The sequence below is a fragment of the Equus asinus genome, chromosome 4 (genome assembly GCF_041296235.1).
Source record: "Equus asinus isolate D_3611 breed Donkey chromosome 4, EquAss-T2T_v2, whole genome shotgun sequence".
In the NCBI taxonomy this organism is placed as follows: domain Eukaryota; kingdom Metazoa; phylum Chordata; class Mammalia; order Perissodactyla; family Equidae; genus Equus; species Equus asinus.
The window spans coordinates 86,460,682-86,486,341 of record NC_091793.1 but is presented as its reverse complement, the minus strand read 5'-3'; the positions used below and the strand labels follow the sequence as shown (position 1 = coordinate 86,486,341).

The 25,660-nt window shown below is 36.5% G+C and overlaps 1 protein-coding gene across 1 annotated transcript in view; it reads right to left on the bottom strand.

The window, feature by feature from the left end:
- ARHGAP15 (Rho GTPase activating protein 15) overlaps positions 1 to 25,660 on the bottom strand; it is a 607,959-nt gene that overhangs the window by 305,316 nt on the left and 276,983 nt on the right. The window contains exons 7-8 of the mRNA XM_014852163.3: positions 4,547 to 4,645; positions 3,173 to 3,302 (exon numbers count right to left, since the gene is read on the bottom strand). Coding sequence (XP_014707649.2) covers positions 3,173 to 3,302; positions 4,547 to 4,645 — 229 coding nt within the window. The remainder of the gene's footprint in view (positions 1 to 3,172; positions 3,303 to 4,546; positions 4,646 to 25,660) is intronic.

Below are 25,660 nucleotides of genomic sequence, written 5' to 3'. Positions count from 1 at the left end.
CCATAACAGCCCTCCCTGGAGAGCTGCTCTCCCACTCATCCCAGGCTGGTGTCCTGAAGTTCCCACAATGATTTGGCCCTTACATTGAATTTTCTGGCTTCTTGTCTGTTAGACTCAACTGATATCTTAAAATAATCTGATTAGTACTTAGTGTTGGCAGGTTAGAATCATATTTTAAAAAGGAAAGTATATTTAAGCACTTAACTTTCTGAATTCACTCATTGAGAGTACATATTTTTTTCCCATGTTATACAGAGAAACTGGACAATGAAATGACCACCTGTTAGCTGCTAATGATGTTCACATGCCTTTAAAAAAAAGTAATTCTGGCTTTATCTGTCTACAATCTTGGCGACAAAACTCGTGGGAACATCAAGGGCACAGGAAGCCAAAGGCAGCAAACTGACAATAAAGTTTGTGCTTCGACTACTAATAAGGAAGGAGATACGGTGAATCTCTAATTCCACATAACTATTTAATCTCAAGAGGGTGACATAAAACCAAGTGCATGTTTTAAAAACCTGAGTTTGGGTGTTCAAATCCAGGACTGAGATCAGAGGGGTTTCACACAGGGTATGTTCTGCTTGAAAAAATGTTTTAAAAAGCATCAAATATAAATATACCAATCACTAATTCAAATGCATAGTCTAGTTTGATATTGTGTGGGTGAGTCAATGATTATGCCTTTCAAATAAAAATGAATATACAAATATTGACTAACTTAATTCAAAGTAATAGATTGATATTAATCAAATCCTATGTTACAAAAGATATATTAGCCCTAAAAAAGGCTTACAACTAAAAATATCCACCAAAATACAGAAAAGAAGCATTTTCTAAAATTAGAGGTATCATTAAAGATTAAATGACCCTTTTATTTCATTAGTGAAATCGAAGTCCAAAGACAACATCTGGTTTTAATTCTTTTGCTAATATGTTTTTGAGTCCCTATTTAAGTTTGATGATTTCTATGGATCTCATTTTTAATGTAATGTTTCCAGCCAAGTCTAGGATTGATATAAATTAAATTTACCTTTTATTTGCTCACTTCACTATAGTGTAATGGTAAAAAGCACAGGCTCTGAAATCAGATTGCTGGGTTTGGAACTTGTCTCCATAACTTGTCTTTGTAGAAGTTGCCTTAATTCTCTGTGCCACAGTTTCTTCATCTATGAAATAGAGTTAATAAAAGTTCCTACCTCATTGGGTTAGCGGGAGGATTAAGTAAGTTACTATATGACAAGCACTTAGAACAATGCCTGGTGAACAGTAAGTGCTCAATATTTGCTAGCTCTCATTGTTTTTTAACTGCCAAGGAAAAGGTGACTATGAGGTCATTATACAGTTGGGTGCATTTGGGATTGGATAGATTAAATCACATGTCTTTCCCCTTGTCTTCAGGCAGGATTTCAATTAAGCCCAATATAGACCAATAATTGTCTTTCCCAGTTAAAAACAAATTCTAAAGAGGAGAAGCTGGTATTCTATCTGTAGGAATTCTTTCTCCCAGTATCATCCTAAGACATTTCAAGTGACGATTGCTGAACACAGAATCCATTTTGCCTCCATGTTTCTCAGACATACTTTTATAAATCTGTATTTTCTCCCACGCTTCAGGCTTTAGAAGCCTGTCAAGGTCTCCTCCAAATCAGCATTTATTTCTGAGATTCCAGATCTACTGCTCATCACCTCACACGTCCTTTCATATCTATTACAAAAAGTTTATAGAATTAACATTAACTATATACTCACAATTGAATCCTAATCTTAAAATCTTACCTTCTATCTGATCACATATGAAGTAAAGGAAGACAATGACCAGGAATTAAAGGGAAATGTTCAAACGCGATAACTCCAAACTGTCCTAAACTGTTCCCATATGGAAAAATCATTTCAAATGACATCACTAACTCTCCACAACTTAATTTGCAAATCATCATGCAGTTCAAGACATTAACACTGATCATTTTAAACTCCAACTTAACACAACTGGCTAACTAAATATATATCTAGTAGTTGTTGAGTTTATGGTATGGTTCTTTGAATAATGACAATTTTGCAAGGGTGCTTCTACTTGAAATTGTCATGATATTTCTAGATTTACAGGCTCTCAATAATTTAGCTTTGGAAGATATGTTATCATATATAAACAGCTTCCCTTTTCCTCGTCATATATGTGTGAGTGCGTATGTATGTTTATAAATACATATACATATATATATAGTCTCCCTAATGAACACAAATGTATGTATATACACATACAGTCATCCAGCATATGTACTTTATGACATGTGTAGATATTCCATTAGCAGCCCTTCTCTCCTTACTGAGTTCTCCTAAATTCAAAAGACTAGGATGTAACAACACTGATTTTTGGTCAGATGGAAATGGCAGAAATAATGGTGATTCAGAAAATTGGGGATAGCTAGGTAGATGATCCAGGAAAGGTATTATAATTTCTGAGACTTTGGAAAATGGATTTTCTCTGATTCCAGAGATATCTACTTGTTCTTTCAGGAGACTGAGAATCAATCCAACTCTGTGAGATATGTGAGATACCTTTTAATAACGCCCTTTTATGAGGAAAAAGCATGTAGGGAAAGATTAAGAAATATACTCACCATCACTATATAAGTGGTGAGATTGGTCCTTTTTATTCCAAATTCATTTCTTTTAGAATATTACAATTAGATGTGACCTTGGAGAACATCTAATTCACATTCGACATTTCTGAATCTTTCTGGTGGTCTGAAAGTGTGGAAAGTTGCATAGCCTTTTGGTTGAAGTTGGGCCCAATGTGGTGGGCACTCATACATCTTGTAATGTACGGAAATCATATAGTCAGCATACTAAGGTTTGGAGATGCTTGACATTTCCCACTCTTAAAATCAATCACCAATCTGAATGCCATGGCTATTACTCAGGGATGCAGAGGTTTGCTTAAGCAGAGACCATGACCTTGGAACAATTATTTTCTCAAAAGGCATTACCAACAATGACGTGAGCAAAGCGCCCAGACTGCCCTCCAGTGCATGAATCCCTGGCCAGGAAATGGCTATGGATCTTCCATGAGTAGTATGAGTTTGGCTTAAATCTCATTTCAATGCATTTATATTTCATAAGCACTGCATTTAGGCAAAGTTAAAATGAGCAAGTAAAAAATAATACTTACTTAAAGATTTTCTGTGTTCTGGTTTCTGTTCTTTTATATCACTATCGTAGTGACTTAGTAATTCAGTACTGGAGGATCTCTGGATTTTGAATAATTCCAGGTTTCTTGATGGACTGCTTGGATCCTTTGGCTGGAAATAACAAACAATTAGACTGAATAATTTTACAAGGAAAAAAGGATTCATCAAATAGTTTTGTGATCTATCTTAATGCTGGATTTAAAGGGAAGTTGAAATAAAATGATTATTTTGAGATAGGGCCTCAATGCTAAGCTCAATATTCAAATTTGATAATAGCTTTACATATATGGTACTTCCTAAATCCTCCGCATTACCCTAAACACTCCACACGCATTAACTCAATTAATCAACACAGTAATCCTAGGAGGTAGGTATTATTATTATAGTCCTTACTTTCCAGACAAGGAAACCGAAGCCAAAAGAGACAAGTAATTTGCCTAAGGCCACATAGCTAGTAACAGATAGAAGCAGGATTCAAACTCAGGCAATTTGAGTCCAGAGTCCACTCTTAATGACAACAACAAACTCTTTGTTTGTGTGCACGTGTGCATGTATGTGTGTGGGCATGAGCACTTGTGTGCCTGGGTAGGGGACTATATTGATTATGGGCAAAGTCAATTTTTTATTTTATTTTTAAAAGTTTTAGTCCCAAAATGACGTAACGGAAGATTGTGATTAAATTGCAATACAATCAGAAAATGTTTTCCTGTTGTATACCTTATTAAAAGCTCTCAAGAATATTTTTCCTCAAGACTTTGCAAATATGAGTGTCCTAAAATTAGATGTTTAGCCTGAAATCAGTATAAAATGGGTAGTTTTAAATAATTTGACTCTTTTTAAAAACATTCTCTGAATGTCTGATTTAGGGTAATTTCACAAAGTTCTAAATATATAATTTTCATGAGAAGAACAATCTAGCTTAGCTTGCAGAACAATGAAAATCAGTACAAAGGATTATTATTTACTGGTATTATAACAGTGAGTATGGGCTTAAATACATTGATATTTATTTTCTAGAATATGTATTACAGACTGCATAAACTGAAAATGTGAAAATTCGCTAGTTATTAAGCGCTTGTGTGCTTTTTACAGCCTCCAGTAAATGAATGTCTGTGTTATTTCAGAAAAAAAAAATGAATGCACTGCATTTCTGAAAGAGAGAAATCAAATGACATTTAGTTCCACAAATCATATCTACTGAAGAGGTTTTTAGTGGACTCTATTTAAACTTAAAACGCTTAATATCTCTCAATCCATAGAATCCATTTAAATTCATGTGTGTTATATGCCTAAACAATAAGATTTAAATGACTACATTTTAATTAATAAAGGTAACAACCAAAACAAATACATACCAATCTGTCAATTGCATTTTTGATAGCGTGGAACCAATCCAATATGATGAAGTCAATATCTGACTGGAGAAGGAACTCATTTCCTGAGACTGTGGTGATCTGGAAAAAAAAATCGACAGGTAAGCAAACCATATAAAACAGATCTCTTACATTTCAAAAAATGTATCCTTTTTAAAAAACACACTTTAATACACTGAAATATTTCTTGTATTCCAGTAATTGTCTTTCTGGGAACTGGGAAACTAGGATCATTTTGAACTGCTCTCTATAAACTGTTTTTTCATGCCATAACAAATACATTATTGTTTTAATAATAGAACGATTAACTCAGAGAAGGACGAAAGCTGAATTACTCCAACTCAAAAAGCAAGCCAGGAAGTTCAGAATAATGCAGACAGTATCCACTTAAGTCAGAACCTCAGAAAAATGCACCCGGGTGTGTCAGAATTCTTTCTGCACTTTTGGCTCTTTCCTGTTTGTCTTTTTCAAATCTAATAGTATCTCTATATTTGATTTCCTTTTATGGAGGGCTCTAAAACAGATTATTTACCAGAGAGACTAATGCAGACTTTTCCAAAAGGTCATTCAAATGAATAACATTTGGCTATTTCTGCTTTCCTATCAGAAAGATCTATAGGAAAGTAATAAAGGACCAATTTCCCCACAAAGAGAGTCTATTAGAATAAAAGTTCATTTACATATTTGAACCTCTCATGGAGAGTATTTATCAAATGAACATCCTCTCTTCAGACTCTCAGGGCGGTTAAGTAGTTGGCAATATTTAGCGTGTAACTATACGTTTTTCATTACAGTGAATCTTTTTCTCTCCAGAATTGTGAGAGAAGGATGTGACCCTATAGAAACAGAGCAGTGCATTTGATTTCACACGTAAAGGGCTACTTGGAGAAGAATTTGATTCGAGTGGGTGTGGGCATGCTTTTTGTATTAGGCCATCAATCTGAACTGTGAAGATTTTCCCTTTATGTTATTGACTTTTTGTTTCAACAGGAAGATGAACATTTCCCGACTACTGTCACACATCAAGCAAGGCTTCGGAGGTTTAGAGGACTGACATTTCAAAATACTCAATCAGGAGCTAGTCACCTCTTCTCAGCCTTACTGGCTCTAAATAGAAGGTGATGCTGAAATGTGGCACAGGCTCAGAAAATCACAAATCATGCTTCAGGATGTCTCTATAATTCTATCATTAAACTGACAATTATTACCCCAAATAGCTCACTCTGAAGGTTTCAATGATTCTTATGGCAACATTTAATGACAACGATCCTGAAGTTTTAAAGTAATCTTCAATTATACACTGCATATATTCTTCTGGCATTTATTTGTAGAAAAACTATAGAGAAATGCCATATTACTCAGTCCTGCAATGCAGCCATTTTTGCCTGAAATGGATTCCAACTTTTCACAACTGTCAAGAGAGGAACTATCCAAAGTGTATACAGTTATGAGAAGCGAAAGATTAGAAAATAAAAGGAATTTAATTATCCACACTAGAATTTGACAGATTACCAGGGCCAGTCACTCTTTTTTTTAAAGTAAAATTGCATGTAAGATTTGAGATGGCTCAAAATAGCTTCCAAATAGTCCTCTGTTTTATGTATCTAGTAAAAGACAGTTAGGCTGATGTTTTCCTAATTATCTGCACGCCCTTGCAATGTTCTTTACTTACATAAAGTTCCAAATATTTACTTCATAAAGTGTTGCCACAGAAATAGTAATCTAAAAATATAAGGCCACTCTAACTAACCCAAGAAAACTAGTAACGTCCTTGACCTCTACCTTCATCCTAATCTGAATTTAAATATTTTGATTATGAATGTATTACATAACATCACAATTTGTTAACAATACACAAAGAAAATTAAATTAGCCCCAACACAATGTAGAATCTAAAATATTCCTCTCCCATTATAAACCATTATTAAAATTAGAAAAGAGAATGTTTTCAAAGTACAAGAAACAAACACAATTCAATTTACTGTATTCAGTAAATTGTAGTTCAGTTTTCAGTCTAGTAAATTCAAACAGTGATAAACTATAAAGACTTCAGCTTGTACTTTTGGTGCATGCTATGCAATGCAACGGGGATCTTTTACTGCTAACACAACCAAAAGCAAAATGTACTTTAAAAGTTTCTTTGTCCAAATATATTACTGTGTTAATCATACATAATCAGTAATTTACGAATTCATTTTGGGAAGCTGGATCAGAGAAGTATATGAATGCAATCCATTCAAAACACACTATCAGAGAGATAGATACAGTTCACATCCTCTCGTCTGTCTTCCCACTAATCTTTCGAGTTACTCGGCAGTCTGGAGAAGTCTGCTACTGCTCTCTACAGTTTAAATGCATCCACTTCTTAATTACAGTCCGTAATTGACTTTGTTCTGCTCCATTCCAGTCACTCGCAGGAAAGCAGTTTCAAAGTCTTTGACTGGTAAAGCCCATTTAATTCAGGTTTCTCAATTTGCTTTTTTACATTACCTCTTTAGGTTTTCTGATAAATGGTTTGCTGAATCATATTTGCACTTTGAAAAATCGAATTTTCAACACTCTTGGGAAAAAAAGACATCAGTAAAGAACGTTAGCTTTGACTAAATCTTTTGATTGAACAATTCCTGATGACAATCTAAAGTGAGTAAGAACTAATAACAGACATAAAAGATTTGATATTAAGCCATGCTAATGTATTCTTTCTATATCACATTTTGCCTAAGTGACAGATGCTAGGGTGAGGTGAATGAAGGAAGATCTTACAGAAGACAAGACAGGTTTAGGCAGGAGCTGCTGGTCTCCATTTTCCTTGGAAGTCTACTTTAGACAAATGTTTCTTGAAACCCCTCCTCTCCACCAAGTTGTGTTTTGAAGAGATATATCCTGGCACCAAAGCAGTCTTAATGAAATGTACCAGTGTTGTCAATAATAGATATCGTCAATTACCTGTCTGGGGAAATTTGCCACAGACTTTTTCATACTAAGTAAGGATCTGTCACAATTCTTACTGGTAACAAATGTATGCTTAGGAAATTATATCAGCATATTCACCAGGGCAACATGCAGAATAGACATATCCCCTAAGGGTCTTTGGTATCAATTCAACAATAGTTTCCCCTTGGGTTAGGAAGCTTGGTCTGTATCCTGCCGTGGTTCTGCCGAAGATGGAGGCAGGTATATCCCAGCTCCAAACTCCACTGATAAGAGATGAGGAGAGAAGACATTTGTTTTTTAGGCTTTAGTTCATAAATGGAGTATTGTTGTGCTAATTTAAAACATCCTAAAAGAGTTTTAACAAGTAGTGCTTCTGCTTATTTAAGTACTGCTTTTTTCAATATTGTCAATTAAGTATCACCCTTGTCAATATGCATTCTGGCATTTAGTCTTTCCCATGTTAAATTTTAATTTTTAAATGAGAAATTAATATGTAGAATGGCATTTATACTATTAAAAATTTCCAGACTTTGGTTTACCAGAACAGACACAAAATTTTTTAGAACTTTACATTTTTTTCTGATTGCTAGAATAATTGAATTTATTTCAGAGAACTGGGAAAAATTTAAAAAATGGAAAAGCAAACTAAAATATTCATAGCTCCACAGAGTAAACACTGTAGACATTTTAATTTAGTTGTTTCCAGTCTTTTATAAATAATTATCAAATATATACAATAATGGTCAATGGACAACTTTACGCTATAAATAGATACCTCATCAGTAAAACATATTTGATGGTTACATATGGTCAGCTACTTCCATTCCATTTGACCTCAATATATGTTGGGAAACTATTGAAGGTGCAAGAGATGAGTGACATGTGTTCCCCTTTTTGATAGCAGTACCTTTCCTATTGCAGAATAAGTCCCACAGATAATTCCTGGTTTAGGAGACTGAGTTGGATATGTTTCTGACCGAATATCCCCCTAATCATGAAGGACTAATTAAACTTCCATTAAGCACAAGGCACATTGCTAGAAGCTAGGGGTACACAACTCCTACCCTCAAGAACTCATAATCCATTTGGATAAATAGATATATGCATTTAAAAATAAATAACAATAGAAAATGGCTTATACTAAATCCCAATGTGAGTGGCACAGACAATGTTCATGTCAAGATTTCAGAGGGAGTAATTACTGAAGACACATTTACATCATGGAATTATGCATAAACTGTTGGTCATGATACGTTATTCTTTAAAGGTTGATTGTATCGGAAATTTAGTATATTAAGGATGTGAATACTACCACTTGGTATGCAAAGTGATATCAGCTTTAATGACCTCAAAGCACATAATAAACATTCTTCAAATGCAGCTTCCCTCTACTATCATAAAGTAATTTTGCAAATGAAGAAAATGAAGCAAATGAGGAAAATGAGAACACCATTCTATCAAATTGGCATCATTTTAAATGATAGAAATAAGAGATTACAAAGATCTTGATTTCTAGTTCACTAGTCCTCAACAGTTATGTACAGTCAAGGACTCTGTGCATATGGGGAAAGGACCATGATGATTTGGTTTCAGCTGTAAAATTTGCAATGTAGACCTTACCCAAAAGTAGCTTGTTTCTTTATTGTTTTGCTAAAGATAGCACAATTTTCAAAGATCACCCAACGTTCTTACTCAGATGTTTTCTGTTTTTTTCTTCTCAAAAATAACCACTATTGGGGCTGGCCCTGTGGCCTAGTGGTTAAGTTTGACACACTCTGCTTCAGTGGCCCGGGTTCAGATCCTGGGCACAGACTTACACCACTTGTTGGTGGCCATGCTGTGGCGGCAACCCACATACAAAATAGAGGAAGACTGGCACAGATGTTAGCTCAGGATGAATCTTCCTCAAGCAAAAATAAGAGGGAGATTGGCAACAGATGTCAGCTCAGGGCAAATCTTCGTCAGCAAAAAAAACCAACAAAAAAACCCATTATCCTGCTATGAAAACATATATCTAAAACAGAATGAGGGTATCCAAAAAGCTCCTTCAGATCCCAGAAAGGACCAAAATAATTCTACATTTGAACTTAATATCTTTCACATTTTGCTAGGATCAGTCTTGACTATGAACCTAAGGAGGGTTTATTCCATCTCAATGAAGCCTAAATTGTATATAGGAAATGTGTAATAAAATATGCCAAATATCCAAAGAGATGTAAAAATGTTAAAGGATGTGGCTACAGTGATTCTATAAATAAGTGGATTAACAATTTAAGAGGAATGGAATTTAATTATAAGTATATTTTGAGACACTTTGTACTTCATGATGAAATCATTATATTTGAATTAAATTAAGTAGATATAAAAAGTTACACCAAAATATACTAAATTCATTTGAAATGAATATAAATTATTTTTTGATATCAATTTTGGCCATATGTTTATTGAATTCTAACAGCATAAAATATAGATACACATTTTGGCTACATCATAGTGAGATATCAAGACCTAAAATTGAAGCAATAGTGCTTTAAGAAAACCCTCAGATTCACATTTTTTTCATCTTGCATCACACTCCACATTTAATATAGTTGATCAAACGAAGGTTGTCATAGTTATACTAATAGTTAAATTACTTGATCTCAAAGGCGTTTATGGCCACCAAAGAAACTACATTATCAAGCAGCATGTCAGTCTCAAATTACAGTCTGGTCTGAGCAACTCCTAACATTTTCCTCAACATGTCGAGCAAAGTTAACATAAAACCAAGGGTAAAATATCAGTTAGAAGTAAAAGGTCTTCAATTTGTCTTTCCAAAAATGTTACTTGTTAAAACATTTTGTGAGAAAGTATCTGCCTTGTGTTCCCAATGTTGCTAGATGTTAAGTAAATATATGCTGATTATTAAAAAAAAAAAGTTGCTTTGGCAACTCTCTTATTAAAATGCGTTTGTAACCCCCATCTGTCATGAAAGTTTTGAAAAGTTTGTTTACTCTGGATAGCAGCCTTATCCAGGGTTACCCTAGCAAACAATGATAGCAGTCTTCAGAAGTTGTGTGAGGAACAAGCCACTAGGGATCCATTTTTGTTTTAATTGGCACACACAAACACTTTTCTGGTCTGTCAAGAAGATCAAGCTAATATGCATGGAGGGTGTTATATTCTCAGCTTTGGGGAGCAGTAAAGCTCCCTTTATTTAAGTAATTTAAATGATAGACTGCAAAAACTTTGCAAGTCAGAAAAATGTTTTATACTTTCTTAGGGAATATTTGTTTTAAGCAACGGAAAATGTTCTACATATCTAAAGATGTTGAACCTTATGTTATAATTACTCTGTTTCTTCTGACTCTGTGAAATGTTCTTAAATCCACATGCTGCTAAATAAGCCTGGCCGCCAATGGATCCTATATTTCCACAACTCCCCCTGTGTTAACAAATGTGTGTTCATTAGTTTCCAGATGTTTATTGGATATGTTTTCAATGTGTTTGGGGTTGATTGATTTGCATGTACATTTATTGGAACTCTCAGTGGTATCATCATATCAAAATAACTTGCCCATGTAAGCAATTTCTTATTTAATGGAAAGTAAACAAATGGGCTACATACACGACAGATCTCAAGTGCATTCCAAAATCTAAGGTTTAAGGCCAACCTTTCGAGAAATAGTGCTCTTTAATTGAAACTGAGCTATACCTTTGACATCCAAATAATTTGGTCCATGCATCCTTACAACACAGATTTGTTCTGCATAATAAAATTGGCCCAGTAGCAAACATTCACACCCCTTGTCACTTGCTTACTCTGCCTTTCTATTTATTAACCAAATACCCAAACCCCAAATTTCAAACAAACAAAAACTCATGTTCATTCTTTTATCTGTAGCAAAATATTTCAAGTACTGAAAAACAGTCTTCTCAATATTCATGAAAGAATACTATCCAAGTAATTAGTAGATAGTTTAGCAGTTTCCACAGTTTTGCAGTCAGCTACCCCAAAACTTTTGCCTGTGGTGCTCATGTGAAAAGTGACTGGAAAAGTGACTAATCGAAGCAGTTGGTGTATAAAGATATTGGCTTAGAGTTTTATTGCTGTTAACGTTAATTTTTGAACTTGGTAGGGAGTAGTTGCCTCTAGATAAACTATTTATCTTAAGACTCATGTTCACTGGTACCCACCACTCAGTCGGTCACTGCCAACCACAGATCAGCTTCTAACCTGAGCTATGTTCACTGTGCAAAATTACTTATCTAGTCACATGACATTTGGGAATCTGCAGTTCCCACTATTTTCAAATTGGAATGATTTCTATTATTTCTGTCACTATTTAAGTAACGCACAAGTTAAGAATTTTTAACGAACACAAAAGTATAACATATACACAAAATCTCCTTTCCTCAAGGTATACTAAATTGTTGTCCATCCTTCTATATTTTTCTTGACCCATGGGATAAACATTATATATGTGTTTATCTTTTTTTTTTTTAAGATTTTATTTTTTTCCTTTTTCTCCCCAAAGCCCCCCGTACATAGTTGTATATTCTTGTTGTGGGTCCTTCTAGTTGTTGAATGTGGGACACCACCTCAGCATGGTTTGATGAGCAGTGCCACGTCCGTGCCCAGGATTCGAACCAGCGAAACACTGGGCCGCCTGCAGCGGAGCACGAGAACTTAACCACTAGGCCATGGGGCCAGCCCCTAGATGTTTATCTTTTAATGAATATATGTTATGAAAAATTTTTATGCATTTAACTATCTATACTACCAACATCTCCCACACGGATTTAATAATAATATCTTTTGGTCTCCTCACCGTCTCTCCATGCTTTCCCTTCTACTCCATACTCCGTATTGTAGCCATAGTGATCTCTGAAATTTGGATCTGATCATCCCATTTGTCTGCTGGATATCATTCTGAGAATCCCCACAGGTGTTACACTATGGTGCAAACTCTTTAATTCTGTCTGCTAGAGCTGCTGTGCTCTGCAGCCCCCTGCTCCACATTTCCCTCTGCATCTCTACAATCCAGCCATTTCGAAAATTTTTCTGTTCTCCAGCTGTCCCACACTAAATTTCATTTCTTCTCTTAGGGCAGGTTATTTCCACTGCCCAGAACCCTCTGACTTCCTCTATCATATCATTCAAATCAGTTTAGATGTCACCCTTTCAGAAATGGGTTCTCTGAAATATCTTTCCCTCCTAAGGGCTCCCATGATATCCTGCTCCTACTTTATCATAGGATATGTTGGTCTACATTGCAATGTCTTGTTGGTTTCTCTCTGTCTCTCACTACATTATAATCACTCTGAAGGCCAGGGCAACTGCCTACCTAGTGTGGGGCTGCATAACCCACACCTAAGGGACACTAAGTAAATAATAAGTAGGTAAACCTCATCTACCTTATACATTTCAGTGAATGCATTATATTCTATTGTTTGATATGTCATAATATATTTAACTCCTCCTCCACTGTCACAAAATTTTGAAGATTCCAATACCACTGTATTCTTTCAGGCAACATAAGTAGTTAATTTTAACATCTACTGATAACACTTTTATCAGAGCAGGGTAGGCAATCTATTTTGAATATTGGGAACAGCAGTCTGAGACTATATTTTCTATCAGTCAACAAGTGCTAGACTTCAGACCACAGGATTAAACTTGGAGGAGTCAGGAAGCACCAAGAGTGGGTCGGTATTTCAATACATATCACTAGAATAGAATGTTCTTGGTTATATTCCAAAGCCAGCATGTGTTTTGCAGGGATAATCTATACTAGATCATCCAAGAATCTCACCCTATGTATGGGCCTTTCTAGTTGAGAGTTGACAATATGGGAAAGTGGACCCAAGTTTAAGATTTTCAAGAGTTAATCCTTAGGTTAATGGATCAAGTCTTTAAATAACCTCAGTGATCCCAAGGTGCTCATTGCTGGTCCATCAAGAATGCAGCCATTAATTTTATTAAAGCACTATTAACATTAGTAAACAAACAAACTGGAAGGACAGGTGGCGGTAGTTATGTTACAAATAATTTTATTTAGAAGTATTAGCTAATTTAAGATACAGTGACTTTAGAAACAGGTATTATTGCCACTAGTTTATTACTCACACATGTCTCCTATTAATAAGTGCTGAGATGGCACAACAAGAATAAAAGATGTCACAGTATGTATCTCTATACTATTGTAACATATTTGGCCATGATTATGAGTGTTTATAAAACATTCAAGAATTGTTCTATGTCTACTTACATTAATGAGAACACCTGTTAACTTTAGTGCTGTACAGACTTATTTGCATTAGATTCAGGTTTTTGCATACTGTACATCACTTTCTGAAACAATTAGATGCTTATAGAGAAATATAGCTGAGCGAAAAACAGCAGCTTGAATGCCTTCCGGCTCAAGACAATTCAGCTCCAGGTTTCAGTGAAAAACAGAAATCTGCTGAATTACAATACTGCCAGTTAGAAGTGAATGTAGGTGTATTTTATATTTTTTACATTCAGAGAACAGAAGATACATATAAAAATCTGTGCTTTAATCTTCAAGTAAAATTACAGCCAACTGAGACAGTTTCCAGACAAGGATGCCAACCAGCAAGAGATGGCAATGCCACCACAATATAGATTCTCCATAATCTTGGGGACCTCCTATCCAAAAGTGGTCTCTTTACCGGTCTCAGAAAGCAGGATGATTCCCACACCTCTTTTGACTGAATGAGGAAGTGTACAGACTATTGCCCACCTTGTGTTGTTTACAACCAGTTGCCATAGAGCCCTTTCTATGATGATAGATCTGAAAGGAGCCAAGGAGCTGAGGTCTCTCTCTGAGTCAGTCACTTCCCGGCTGCTAGACAGAGGCTACCCGAAACCTACATCTCAGAAAAAGTACTGTAATTCCCTTGCGGAAGCCAGTGAGTCTGCCTTATTCATCACTCAGAGAATATAGTTGCAACTTTGGTAGGTCCCACTCTATTGACACATCTGTCTGCCACTCCCCATAGGATGTTAAAGCTTCCGCGATTTAAATATTTTCAGTTATTGAAAAGGGAGCACTTGCGCAAATCTGTGGATTCACAGCCTCTATTATCATCATTATATTTAAGAGGTGCAATATTTACATCGAAATGACTCAGTTGGTGATATATTCTAAAGATAAATGTGTATTTATGATCTGAAGAAGTGTGATTTATAACTACTTTGTCAGACATAAACAGAGCGCCTCTGTGCTGTTCTAGTAAACACAGATTAGCCAGGGCACAGACGAACTCGTCTCACAGGATTCTGCCACTTTGACCTGGGAAATGAGGAAGCTGAGAATTGCTCTTGGAGAATATGTGGATCTCAAGAAAGAATCTATTTCCTTCTTTGATGTCTCACCATATAGTCTGGGCAGGATAACAAGTATATGGTGAGGATTTGGCGATCAACCAGTGAATTTGTATTGTCTGGAATCCAAACTTCATAATTCAAGAAGTAAAGTTAATAATATAGAAAAACTTTACTTTTCGCTTCTGAAAATTTTGAAATTGTATTTAACCAAGAGCTTGACAATCTAGATTTTACCCTACATAAAAGAGCATCATCATTCATTAAGGATGATAGACTAAGCATATGTGTAATTAAGAAGTTCATGAATAGGGAGAAATTTCTCTTTTCCCATAAATTATAGGTTTAAATAAATTGAAAATGTTGAATTCTTTTCCTGAAAACGTGCAAAAATGATAATTCCACATTTTGAGGAAAATCTCTGTTTATTCAAAGGGTTATCTTTAGACAAACATGAAAAAGTACCTGACACTTCTAAAACTATAACTTAGTGGCATATAATATATATAACACAATGGTACATATGTAATTTAACAGTACCTTTAAAAAAAACCCACTTGTGACTATATGCTAGACAAGGACATCTTTCAACTGAGAAACAGGCCATGTATCTAATAATGGAGACATCTACATCTGGAATGACACACACGTTGCTCTATGCTAAATGTGTGCAAAAAAACAATCTCAACATTCCTTCCTTCCCAAAACAAAATTATATTTGTGTTAGAAATAGTACCATTTAAAATGCCAGACTTTAAAAAATGTATATTGGTTACATTATCAGTAGAGTGACTATATAATTTATTGCTTAAACTGTGACAATTTTGAAGGCAAAAGAGAAACTATTAATAATTACATCAGGATGGTAGGTCTACTTTGTGTATATTGGGACATATGGATCACTATTCATCCCACACAACAGTGGGGAGCCATTCAACAACCATCGATCTTTAAGTGCCTAGTGAATACCTAGTAAAGTCAAATTCTAGGAACTGTGAGGTATTCTAGAAAATGTTAGCGGTGACACTTGCTCTTTAAAAGCTTTGTGTGACATACAAGATCAACACAGGAAAATAGCTAGAGAACAATAATTAATCATGATCTAACATGGGACATATGTACTAATTTTCAAGGAACAAACCAAAGTTTCTCTGAGGGTAAACTGGAGTCCTCAGGGAAGAATGTTGGAGAAGGTTCTTACAAGGACAGATGGGATTTAGTGGAAGAAAAGGATGGGGAAGAGGCTAACACAGGTGACAGGAGCAGTTTGTACGATGACTCAGAGACAGGAAAGAACATGGCATCCCTAGAGGACATTAAGAAACTGTTCCTAAGTCCTCTCTGTGGGCCCTCCTTTCATTATCCTTTCAATGGAGCTGTCTGTCAGCGTTCTCTCAAAGCTGTGATTTTTCTCATATGGCGACGTGCTCCTGAATGACATTACCCACTCAGTGTTTTAAAAAAATCACAATTATAAATGGATAAATCCTTAACTTACATCTGTGTTTCAATCATCTTTCTGGGTATCTATTCCAATTCAAGCCACCACATTCCCGCTCTGATCTCCCTACTCCCAGTTTGTGTTGTCATAATCCATTCTCTACATCCATTTGTTAGTGAATTCCTAATTTGACTGATCAGAATCATTCTTGGAGATCTTTGTAGGTACACATGTTCATGCTCACAGGAACCTAAAGAATCAGACCCTTGGAGCAGGGCCACAAAGCTTCACATGTGATTTGAAAGTTGCTCTGTGTTGGGGCCTGCCCCTCTAGACTATAGACAGATGATCTATCCAAACCCATGTCTGCCACATGTCATTTAAAAGTCCCTGACTGGATCCCTATTGTCCTCGAGATAAAACTTAGATTCTTTAATATGGATTACCAAGCGCTTCATGATTTCTCTCTGTCTCTAATATTTTCTCTTCAAGTTCTCTACTTACTAACTGCACAACTTTGAGCAAGTTATTTAGAATCTTTGTATTTTGATATTCTCACCTATAATCTCATTAAAATAATAATACCTACCTCATAGGACCGCTGTGGAGGTCATATGAAACATAATTCAGGAAAAGAATTTAGCATAGTACCTGGTGCATAGTAAGTACTTAAAAATATTGTGGTTATTATTATTTAATGAATTAAGTCTTCTGGATTTTTACAAACTCCTCCTCTTCATTCAGGAAACTACTCAGACATCTATTCAGGAAAGGCTTTTATAACCTCTAAAATTCAAAAAATAATTGTCCCTCTAGTAGTGTGTACTTACTTCATCATGAGGTTCATTTCACTATTGTACTTATCTAACTTCTTGTCCAACTCTTGCTACACTTTAAGCTCCCTGATGACAAAGGCCACGTGTCCCCAGCAATTTGCCTAGCACCTGGAATACACAGGCCCTCAATAAAGAGTTCTGGAAAGAATGAAAGCTCAGTTGACTTAGGTTAGTAGCATGGGCTGCAGTATTCAGGTAAAATTTAGAAAATGTTCCATTTGGTATGTGAGGCAAGAGGAAAAGAGTTCCAGATCCCTGAGAAGATTATTAATAGAGCCAACCATGGTGTCAGAGGCGGAGACATCCTCTTAGAGCTGGATTTGTATCGCAACTTCCCTAACTGTCAACATGGAGCTGTCTTCTAAGCTTGTGCCAGTGCAGTTCCTCTGAGCTGGCACATCACTTCTCTCTGATGTAGAGTGCCTCTTCTAAGGTATCCTGGGCTTTCTAAGGCTCTTTCTGGTTCTTGGTCTTTTTGCTTTCCTTTCCACACAGCTCAAGCAGCTTGCTTCTCTGCCTTTGATTTTAGATGCTAGACTTTGAGATGCTTGGTGTTTGGATTCAGAACTTTATTTCACCCCAAGGTGATTTGACATGATCTGGAGCCTTGATAGTTGAGAATACTCCCAGTTCTCAACATCCTGTCTTCACTGAAGCTTAGTTCTGTAAGTGTATCCTTATACTGTTTCTTGGCTTCTGCTTCCCTAGTATAGGGGCTTCCATAGTGCACCAGTCCCTCTCAGCTGGCAGGAGTCCTTTTTGCCAGTATCCTTTTCAGGAACTGGGACCCTGCTGAGCATCTCCCTGATCCTCACTGTCCACCTTCTTTAACTCCACCTTCCATCTGCTGCATCCACCTAAATTACTAAACATGTAACCAAACAATAATCCATACTTGCATTCAAGGCAGATGGTCATATGAGTATCCAAAAATGAGCCATTTCAATGTATTCATTGATTATCAAATTGGCCTGTGAAATATTCTTATTATTTCAGGTTGGAACTCACACTCTAACTCTGAACAGCCTGGGCTGTATTCTGTCATTTTAGTTTTTGGTCCTGTATTCTGTCCAGCAGACACACGTCCAATATTATCAGCTTGACTTTTCCCTAGCACCTGTCCCAACTATAATTTTTTGCCTGCTTCATCAGGATAGTTCTATTGCCCTTAACTGAGTTATTCCTGATCGCAAGAAATAATCCCATTCCCTGAACAAATTGTATTTAAAGATTATCAATACAGTGAGTTGCTCCCCCAATTTTTTTGGCTCATTATGAATTATTGTGCGGTTTATCATTCTCTGGGATCCTGAGGAGCTGGACATTAAAGAGAATATTTTCTCATCATTAGAACCAGTATCTGGCTTATAATTTGCTGTTCATGATGAATGACTCACGGTATTGGATCCACATCTACTCACTTTCATCCTCAAATTTTTCTGAAAATGTTTGAGATTAAAAGAGATTACATTTATATGTAGCCTATGAATTTACCTGAAAGCAGAGGAGGGAGGTATTAAGGGAAGAATTTATTCCAAAGTTAAAGAAGCCACTGCCCAAGAGCTATAGTCTGGTGATGGCTTTCAAGCATTTTTGACCACATTCCATGGTAGGAAATATATTTTTCATTGTCTGTTAGTACCTCTTGCCCAACTTATTCTTTCTCAGACACACACACACACACACACACAAACACACAGACACACACATAATTCTATCCATCTATTATTCTCTACATAATAGTCAATATATATGCTAATTGACTATATATTATATATATAATATATGTATATGTATTCACTATATATATATTGTCTATATATACAAATATATATATTTGTATGTATATATGTGCCTATGAGTATGTGCGTGTATATATATATATGTGTGTATGTATTACATAATAGAAACAAAAGTTTCATGAAATAATACTTCCCTTCACCATATGTAGTCTGATATTTTTACTCCAATCTATTCTTTCTTTAATTGATTTGATTAAAAAATACTGACCCCCAACTCCCTAAATTGATTTCGTGACCCACTAAAGGATTTTGAATGCAATTTGAAAAACACTGACCCAGGGAGTAATGAAGCATACAGTCTTTAAGCCCTGCTCCTTGGCTTTCTCTCTCTCTCTCCTGGTTTATAAGATGCTTCAAAATGTCCCTATACATAATTTAATAGTTGAATATTTAACCCTACATAAAGACTCCAAACTATTTGGCACATTTTTGATAATTAGGCCTGGGTGATCGATAGCCCTGTGTGGGGGATTCTTCTATGATAAGTCATTTCCTCCTGTTTGAAAGTAGAATTAAGGTGTGGTTCTTTAGAATTTGGTTTAGACCGTGGCTCTTCTAAATATACCTTGAAGCAAAAGTTTCTTTATAAAAAAAGAAACAAAGACTGGGTGGTAATGTACTGTTTGGAATACATTTGAGATACCTCACCATGATCTGAAGGGGGAAAAACCCGAGAAGTTAAAAGCCTGGCAAACTATCAGAGGCAGAGATGGCAGCTATTTGTTTTTAAGTCCCTTGTATCGAAACAATAAGTGCAGCACACGTTGCACCCTGCAGCACCATCATACAAGGTCTGGGAGTAGTTATTAGCATGTGGCCGTGTGATGGGAGAGCGAAAGCTAAACGTTTTAATAGTGTTATGGCCTCTCCTTCTCAAGTTTCCATTAATGCAAATATAGCACATGTGGTTTAAGTCCCAAGAGCCTTGTAGGACACAAATCACAGATGTGGGGTAAACATTATCAGAGAATACGACTCCATGGTCTTCTCCTTGACATCAACAGATGCCCTTATGCTCCCATGATGTCAGGTGATACCTGATATGCTATCTTGAGGAAAATCACAGAAAGTCAGGGTGCTCAAAGGGCCCACAATGGCAATATTTGAAAGTGGCTCCAAAGACTTCTTTTTTTTTTTTTTTTTTAAAGATTTTATTTTTTCCTTTTTCTCCCCAAAGCCCCCCGGTACATAGTTGTGTATTCTTCGTTGTGGGTTCCTCTAGTTGTGGCATGTGGGACGCTGCCTCAGCGTGGTCTGACGAGCAGTGCCATGTCCGCGCCCAGGATTCGAACCGACGAAACACTGGGCCGCCTGCAGCGGAGCGCACGAACTTAACCACTCGGCCACGGGGCCAGCCCCGCTCCAAAGACTTCTTGGTAAATTACGGCAGAGGCTTGGAATCAAGGCTTTCAGAGAACACTAGCCACTATAATAACTAAATATTGTAAAAGTTACTCATCCTGTCTGCACCAAAAGTATCAGAGACTTATGCTGTACGTGGAGCAGAGTGTTCCTGTAATGTAACCCAGACAACATGGCAGAAGGCTGACAAAATGGAGCTTATATATTTGAAATATCCAATAAATTTTCCCCTGGCTATCTTGATTCTCCTATGCCATCTTTGACAAGACTATAATTCAGGGTGATTGCTGCTCTGAGACTACACTCTTCATTTTCTGTCTCCCATTCTTTCCCCATGATGTTCTTTTCCAAAACTCTCAGGCTCACAAAGTGAGTAAAATTGAGTCTATTCTGCATAACTCGCTATCATGACAATATTCTGGATCTGCCACTACATTTGAGAAACTTGGATAATCTCCTTATATATTGACGAACTGCATTTCCCATAAGTGAGACTTCAGTATCCGTATGCTGACCTGACCTTAAAACTTATATTGGCAGTATTGTCAATTGCCATGTAGTGTGATTCTAGGAGCTTTAAGAAGCCTCCAGATGACAAACGAATTCCATAAACCTGCTGTCTCAGGACTGGAATTTCAATGATTGGCTTATTCCTCCAGATGATGCTTTTAAAACAGTCAAATGGAGGGATAATCTTTTCATATAATTATTTGTTCAGATATTGGTATAATATTACTTTTCCTGAGGAAATATATTAAAATAAATTATTAATGACTATAAATATGGTATATGAACACTTTAAAAATAAGTAAAATGAGAAATATGTAAAATGAAAATTAAAACCCACCTCTAATCATACTACTCAAAGGCAGCCCTCTTAATATTTAATGTATTTCCTTTTAGATTTTTTAATACATATGATATACACATTATATATAATGTATATACATATATACGCCATTTATAGGTCAAATTAAATATACAATATTATATCTTGTTTTTATTTTTTTGATATTCTATTATGAGGGTTTTTCCATGACATTATTTTTTGAGAGCATCAGTTTGATGGCTCCATAGTCTTCTGTCATAGAGACATCATAATATATTTGTTTTCTGATTTTTCCATAATTGACTTGTTTCTATTTTTTGTCACAACAAATGATCTGCATAAATATGATTTTTTTGGTTAAAATTTCTGATTTGTTTTTCTTAGAAGAGATTATCAGAAAGAGAATTATTATGTCAAAAAATCTACTTTGGAAGGATGCTGAAATGTATCCCTAATTACTTTCTAAAAAGATTGTTCTAAGTTGTATTATCTTACCAAAATTTAGGAGTGGGACCATTCCAATTCATTATTGTATGCTTAGCAATTTTGTAGTAAATATTTTTTTTTAATTTTTTTTTTTAAAGATTTTATTTTTTCCTCTTTCTCCCCAAAGCCCCCTGGTACATAGTTGTATATTCTTCGTTGTGGGTCCTTCTAGTTGTGGCATGTGGGACGCTGCCTCAGCGTGGTTTGATGAGCAGTGCCATGTCCGCACCCAGGATTGGAACCAACGAAACACTGGGCCACCTGCAGCGGAGCGCGCAAACTTAACCACTCAGCCACGGGGCCAGCCCCTAAATATTTTTTTTTTTTTGACTACTGCCAATCCTCCTCTTTTCACTGAGGAAGACTGGCCCTGAGCTAACATCCGTGCCCATCTTCCTCTACTTTATATGTGGGACGCCTACCACAGCATGGCTTGCCAAGCGGTGTCATGTCTCTACCCGGGATCCGAACCAGTGAACCCCGGGCCGCCAAGAAGCAGAATGTGTGAATTTAATCACTGCACCATCAGGTCCGTCCCTGTAGCAAATATTTTTTGTTTGCATTTCTTTTATAATTAGTCATTTTTTTTCTTATAATTTGTTGCTAGTATTCTTTTATGTTTTTCAATTATAGCATTTTCAAGATTTATTTGAAAGAGAACTGTAAAAAGTTTATTAAATCTTGGTCATAATTGCTACAGATAGCCTCCCCAATTTGTATTGAATGGCATTTCTAAAGAAATTATTTCTATATAGAAGTGCTATTTTTAATTTTTGCATTGTAAAATTTAGATATTCTTCCTTTGTGATTTTCCCAATTAACATTTTAATTGTTAAAAATTTCTTACCCATCCAGTTATCAGATTTTGACTCACATCTTTTCCACTATTTGCTATGATTTTTAAAAATATTTGTAAACAATTCTCTTTAGATTTGTTTTTTAATGGGTACGAGAATCTACGATTTTTAAAATTTTTCCAAATAACGTGTTATCTAGCACCCATTATTGATTGGTCTTTCCTCTCTCTTCTACTTTGTGATTCTCCTGCTATCTTATCGATGCCATGGTCTTTTTTAAGGACTCTACACAGTTGTGTGACTTCTCTGATTTATGCCAATTCACCTTTTAACAATGCTTATTTTAAATTTTTCCCTGTATTTCATAGGACATGTTTCCTTTCTGTTATTCTTTTTATGATTTTTTGGAACTATTCTTGACTCTAAACTTTCCAAATGAACTTTAATTTTTTTTCTCTTCTCCCAGAATATCCCATTCGGATTTTGATAGAATTATACATTGATTTGGGAAAAATTAAGCATTTGCAAATAGTAAGTAAGGCTTCCTCTTCAGAGACAAAGTATGTCTCCCTATTTTAAGGTTTTATCATATCTCTTAGTAGATTTTTACAGTTCTACTCATATAGACACACTTAGTCCTTGGTATTTGAAACAGAATTTTGTTAGAAGAACGGAGAGCAACTTGAGGGCAGTAGATATTTTACAGCAAAAGAAAAATTATGACTCTAAAGAAAGAAAAGGCTCAGAACAAGCAGACGGGCAGCTCTTTTTCCACTACAGAGTTTAGCACAAGGTGAGCCCAGAGGTCTCTGTGCTGATGACCGCACGGAGCCCACTACCACTCCTGCCCCTGTTCTTACCATCCCGCTTCCGGTAAGCGTCCCTCACAAGACATAGTTCCTATAAATGGCTCTGAGCTAACAGGTCCTACTACAGTAATATAATCCAAAGCCATGCATATTTTCTGATAATAAAAAACAGAATTATTAATACTCAAAATGTCCCATTTCTATTGGTCTAAGTTTCTCGTTCTTGATCAGAACAGATGAAATCGCTCCGCATCAGCAGCAGCAAAAACATTCATCTAAATTTTAGACCCAGGTTTTCACCTTTCTCCAAAAGTCTATTTCTCAAGTTATGGTAAATTCTTCTTACACAACCTTTTTAGTGGTCATCTAATATTTCATCTTTTGGATATATCCTATCCTATTTTCAAATTTTTGGAGTATGGCTTTAATTTCTTTTGTGTGTTGATAATGTCTAACAAAATAGGAGCCTATAACTTCAAGGACAAATGTGGAAGATAAAAGAGACAATACCGCTTGAGACAGCATAGCTCAAGTTTAAGCTCGTGGGCTCTACAGATAGCACTTTGGGGCCAGATCCGGGCCTGCCCAAGTCCCTTCACCACACTGTACTTCAGTGGCACCTGTAAAACGGGCATAAAGGAGAAGCTGCCTCATAGGATTATGCTGATAATTAAGGTCATCCATGAAAATCCCCTGACAAAGTACCTGACGAAGAGTATTAAGTATTATTATAACCACCCATGTTAAGTACAGACAAGTAAATAACGAGATATCTCTGTAACCATCACTTCTTCCTCCCCTCCCCTAAATGTTCCTTGCTTATTTTGTGAAAGAAGATAAATGCATTTCAAATAAATGGGGGGGAGCAAGGGGGAAGTTTGTGTATCCATTTACATATATGCACAAAAGTGTGGCGTACCCCCACAATCCACATGTATGATCATTATGACTGATCAATTATAAAATGTGATTAGAGAATACGATAGAATTAATGATCATAACCCTGTGGGCTGCAGGAATTAATTCTTGTGTAGGAGAGTATAGAGAGACCTGACTTAAGACTCTGGAGTCCCAGGCTCTAGTCTTGCTGCTTATTCCAGCACTACACTCTTACCGTACCACTTACCCTGAATTTTCCAAGAAAGATATCACCACAACAGCAACTTCAAACAAGCAAATAGCAATGAAAGGACTATCTCAACCATGCAGATTTTTCTGAATCACAGTTAGAGTGAAGATGCCTCCTGGGGTTCTTGAGAAGGGAATGAATGGTCCAGACCCCTGTCTGGAGAGGGCTTAGAGGTGAGAGGGCACGTGGCGGGAAAACCCTTGTCTGGTGCTAGGTTTCTAGTGAGTGGTTGTTGGGGGTGGGAGGAAGTGGCAGGCAGGGCAGCAGGGGCAGGGGCAGCGTTTGTGACTGGGCCTGAGAGCATCTCCTCCACCCTAAAGCCTGTACATAGCTTGGAGGGGCACCCTTGTGTACCGGTGCCCCTGAAGGCAGAGGCAGACGTGCTGAAAGCTCCAATCTGAGGTCAGGACAAGGAGGCTGAAGAAGGAAGGGACCTCAAAGTTCAAGCAAACAATAGGAATCACAAACTTTGGCAGTGGGTGGCTTGATGCCAGCCAGAAAACAAAACAAAACAAACAAACAACAACAACAAAAACCAGGCAGGTTTAGGGGCCAGCCTGCTGGCGCAGCAGCTAAGTGCGCACCTTCCGCTTCAGCAGCTCGGGGTTCACTGGTTCAGATCCCGGGTGTGGACATGGCACCGCTTGGCAAGCCATGCTGTGGTAGGTGTCCCACATGTAAAGTAGAGGAAGATGGGCACAGATGTTAGCTCAGGGCCAGTCTTCCTTAGAAAAAGGAGGAGGATTGGTAGCAGATGTTAGCTCAGGGCTAATCTTCCTCAAAAAAAAACAAAAACAAAAAACAAAAAAAAAAACGAGGCAGGTTTCATGGATAACAAGAGGACAGAGAACAGCCGCATACAGAGCAGACCAACCACAACAGAGTGGAAACCAGCAACGACTCTCCTAGAATATAAACCCCATGAGGGCAGAGGATTTTCCCTCTTTATTCACGGCAGTGTCCCGGGACCATGAATAAAGTTTGGCACATAGTAAATACTCAAGAAGTGTTAATTGAATGAATATATGAAAGACAAGGAAACTAGAAACTATCCTCTTATTTACTATGAGGTTAAGTAAGTTTCTCATTTCATGAGATGCCATCTTGGGAGGGACACTGGGAGGGCAGACTCAAGAGGTTACATCTAACAAGATTGAGTTAACTAAAATTGGCAAGTGAAAGTACTCTTGTTTTTGTGTTTTTCTTTAAACCCCCAAAGAAACGGGATCCAGAGAAAAATGAATTGTTATTGAGTGTAATATTCTTTTTAAAAATATTTGCTTTATAGAAAGTGATTTTTGACCCCGTGACAATTATCTCCCTCAAACCTGCTATCTCAGT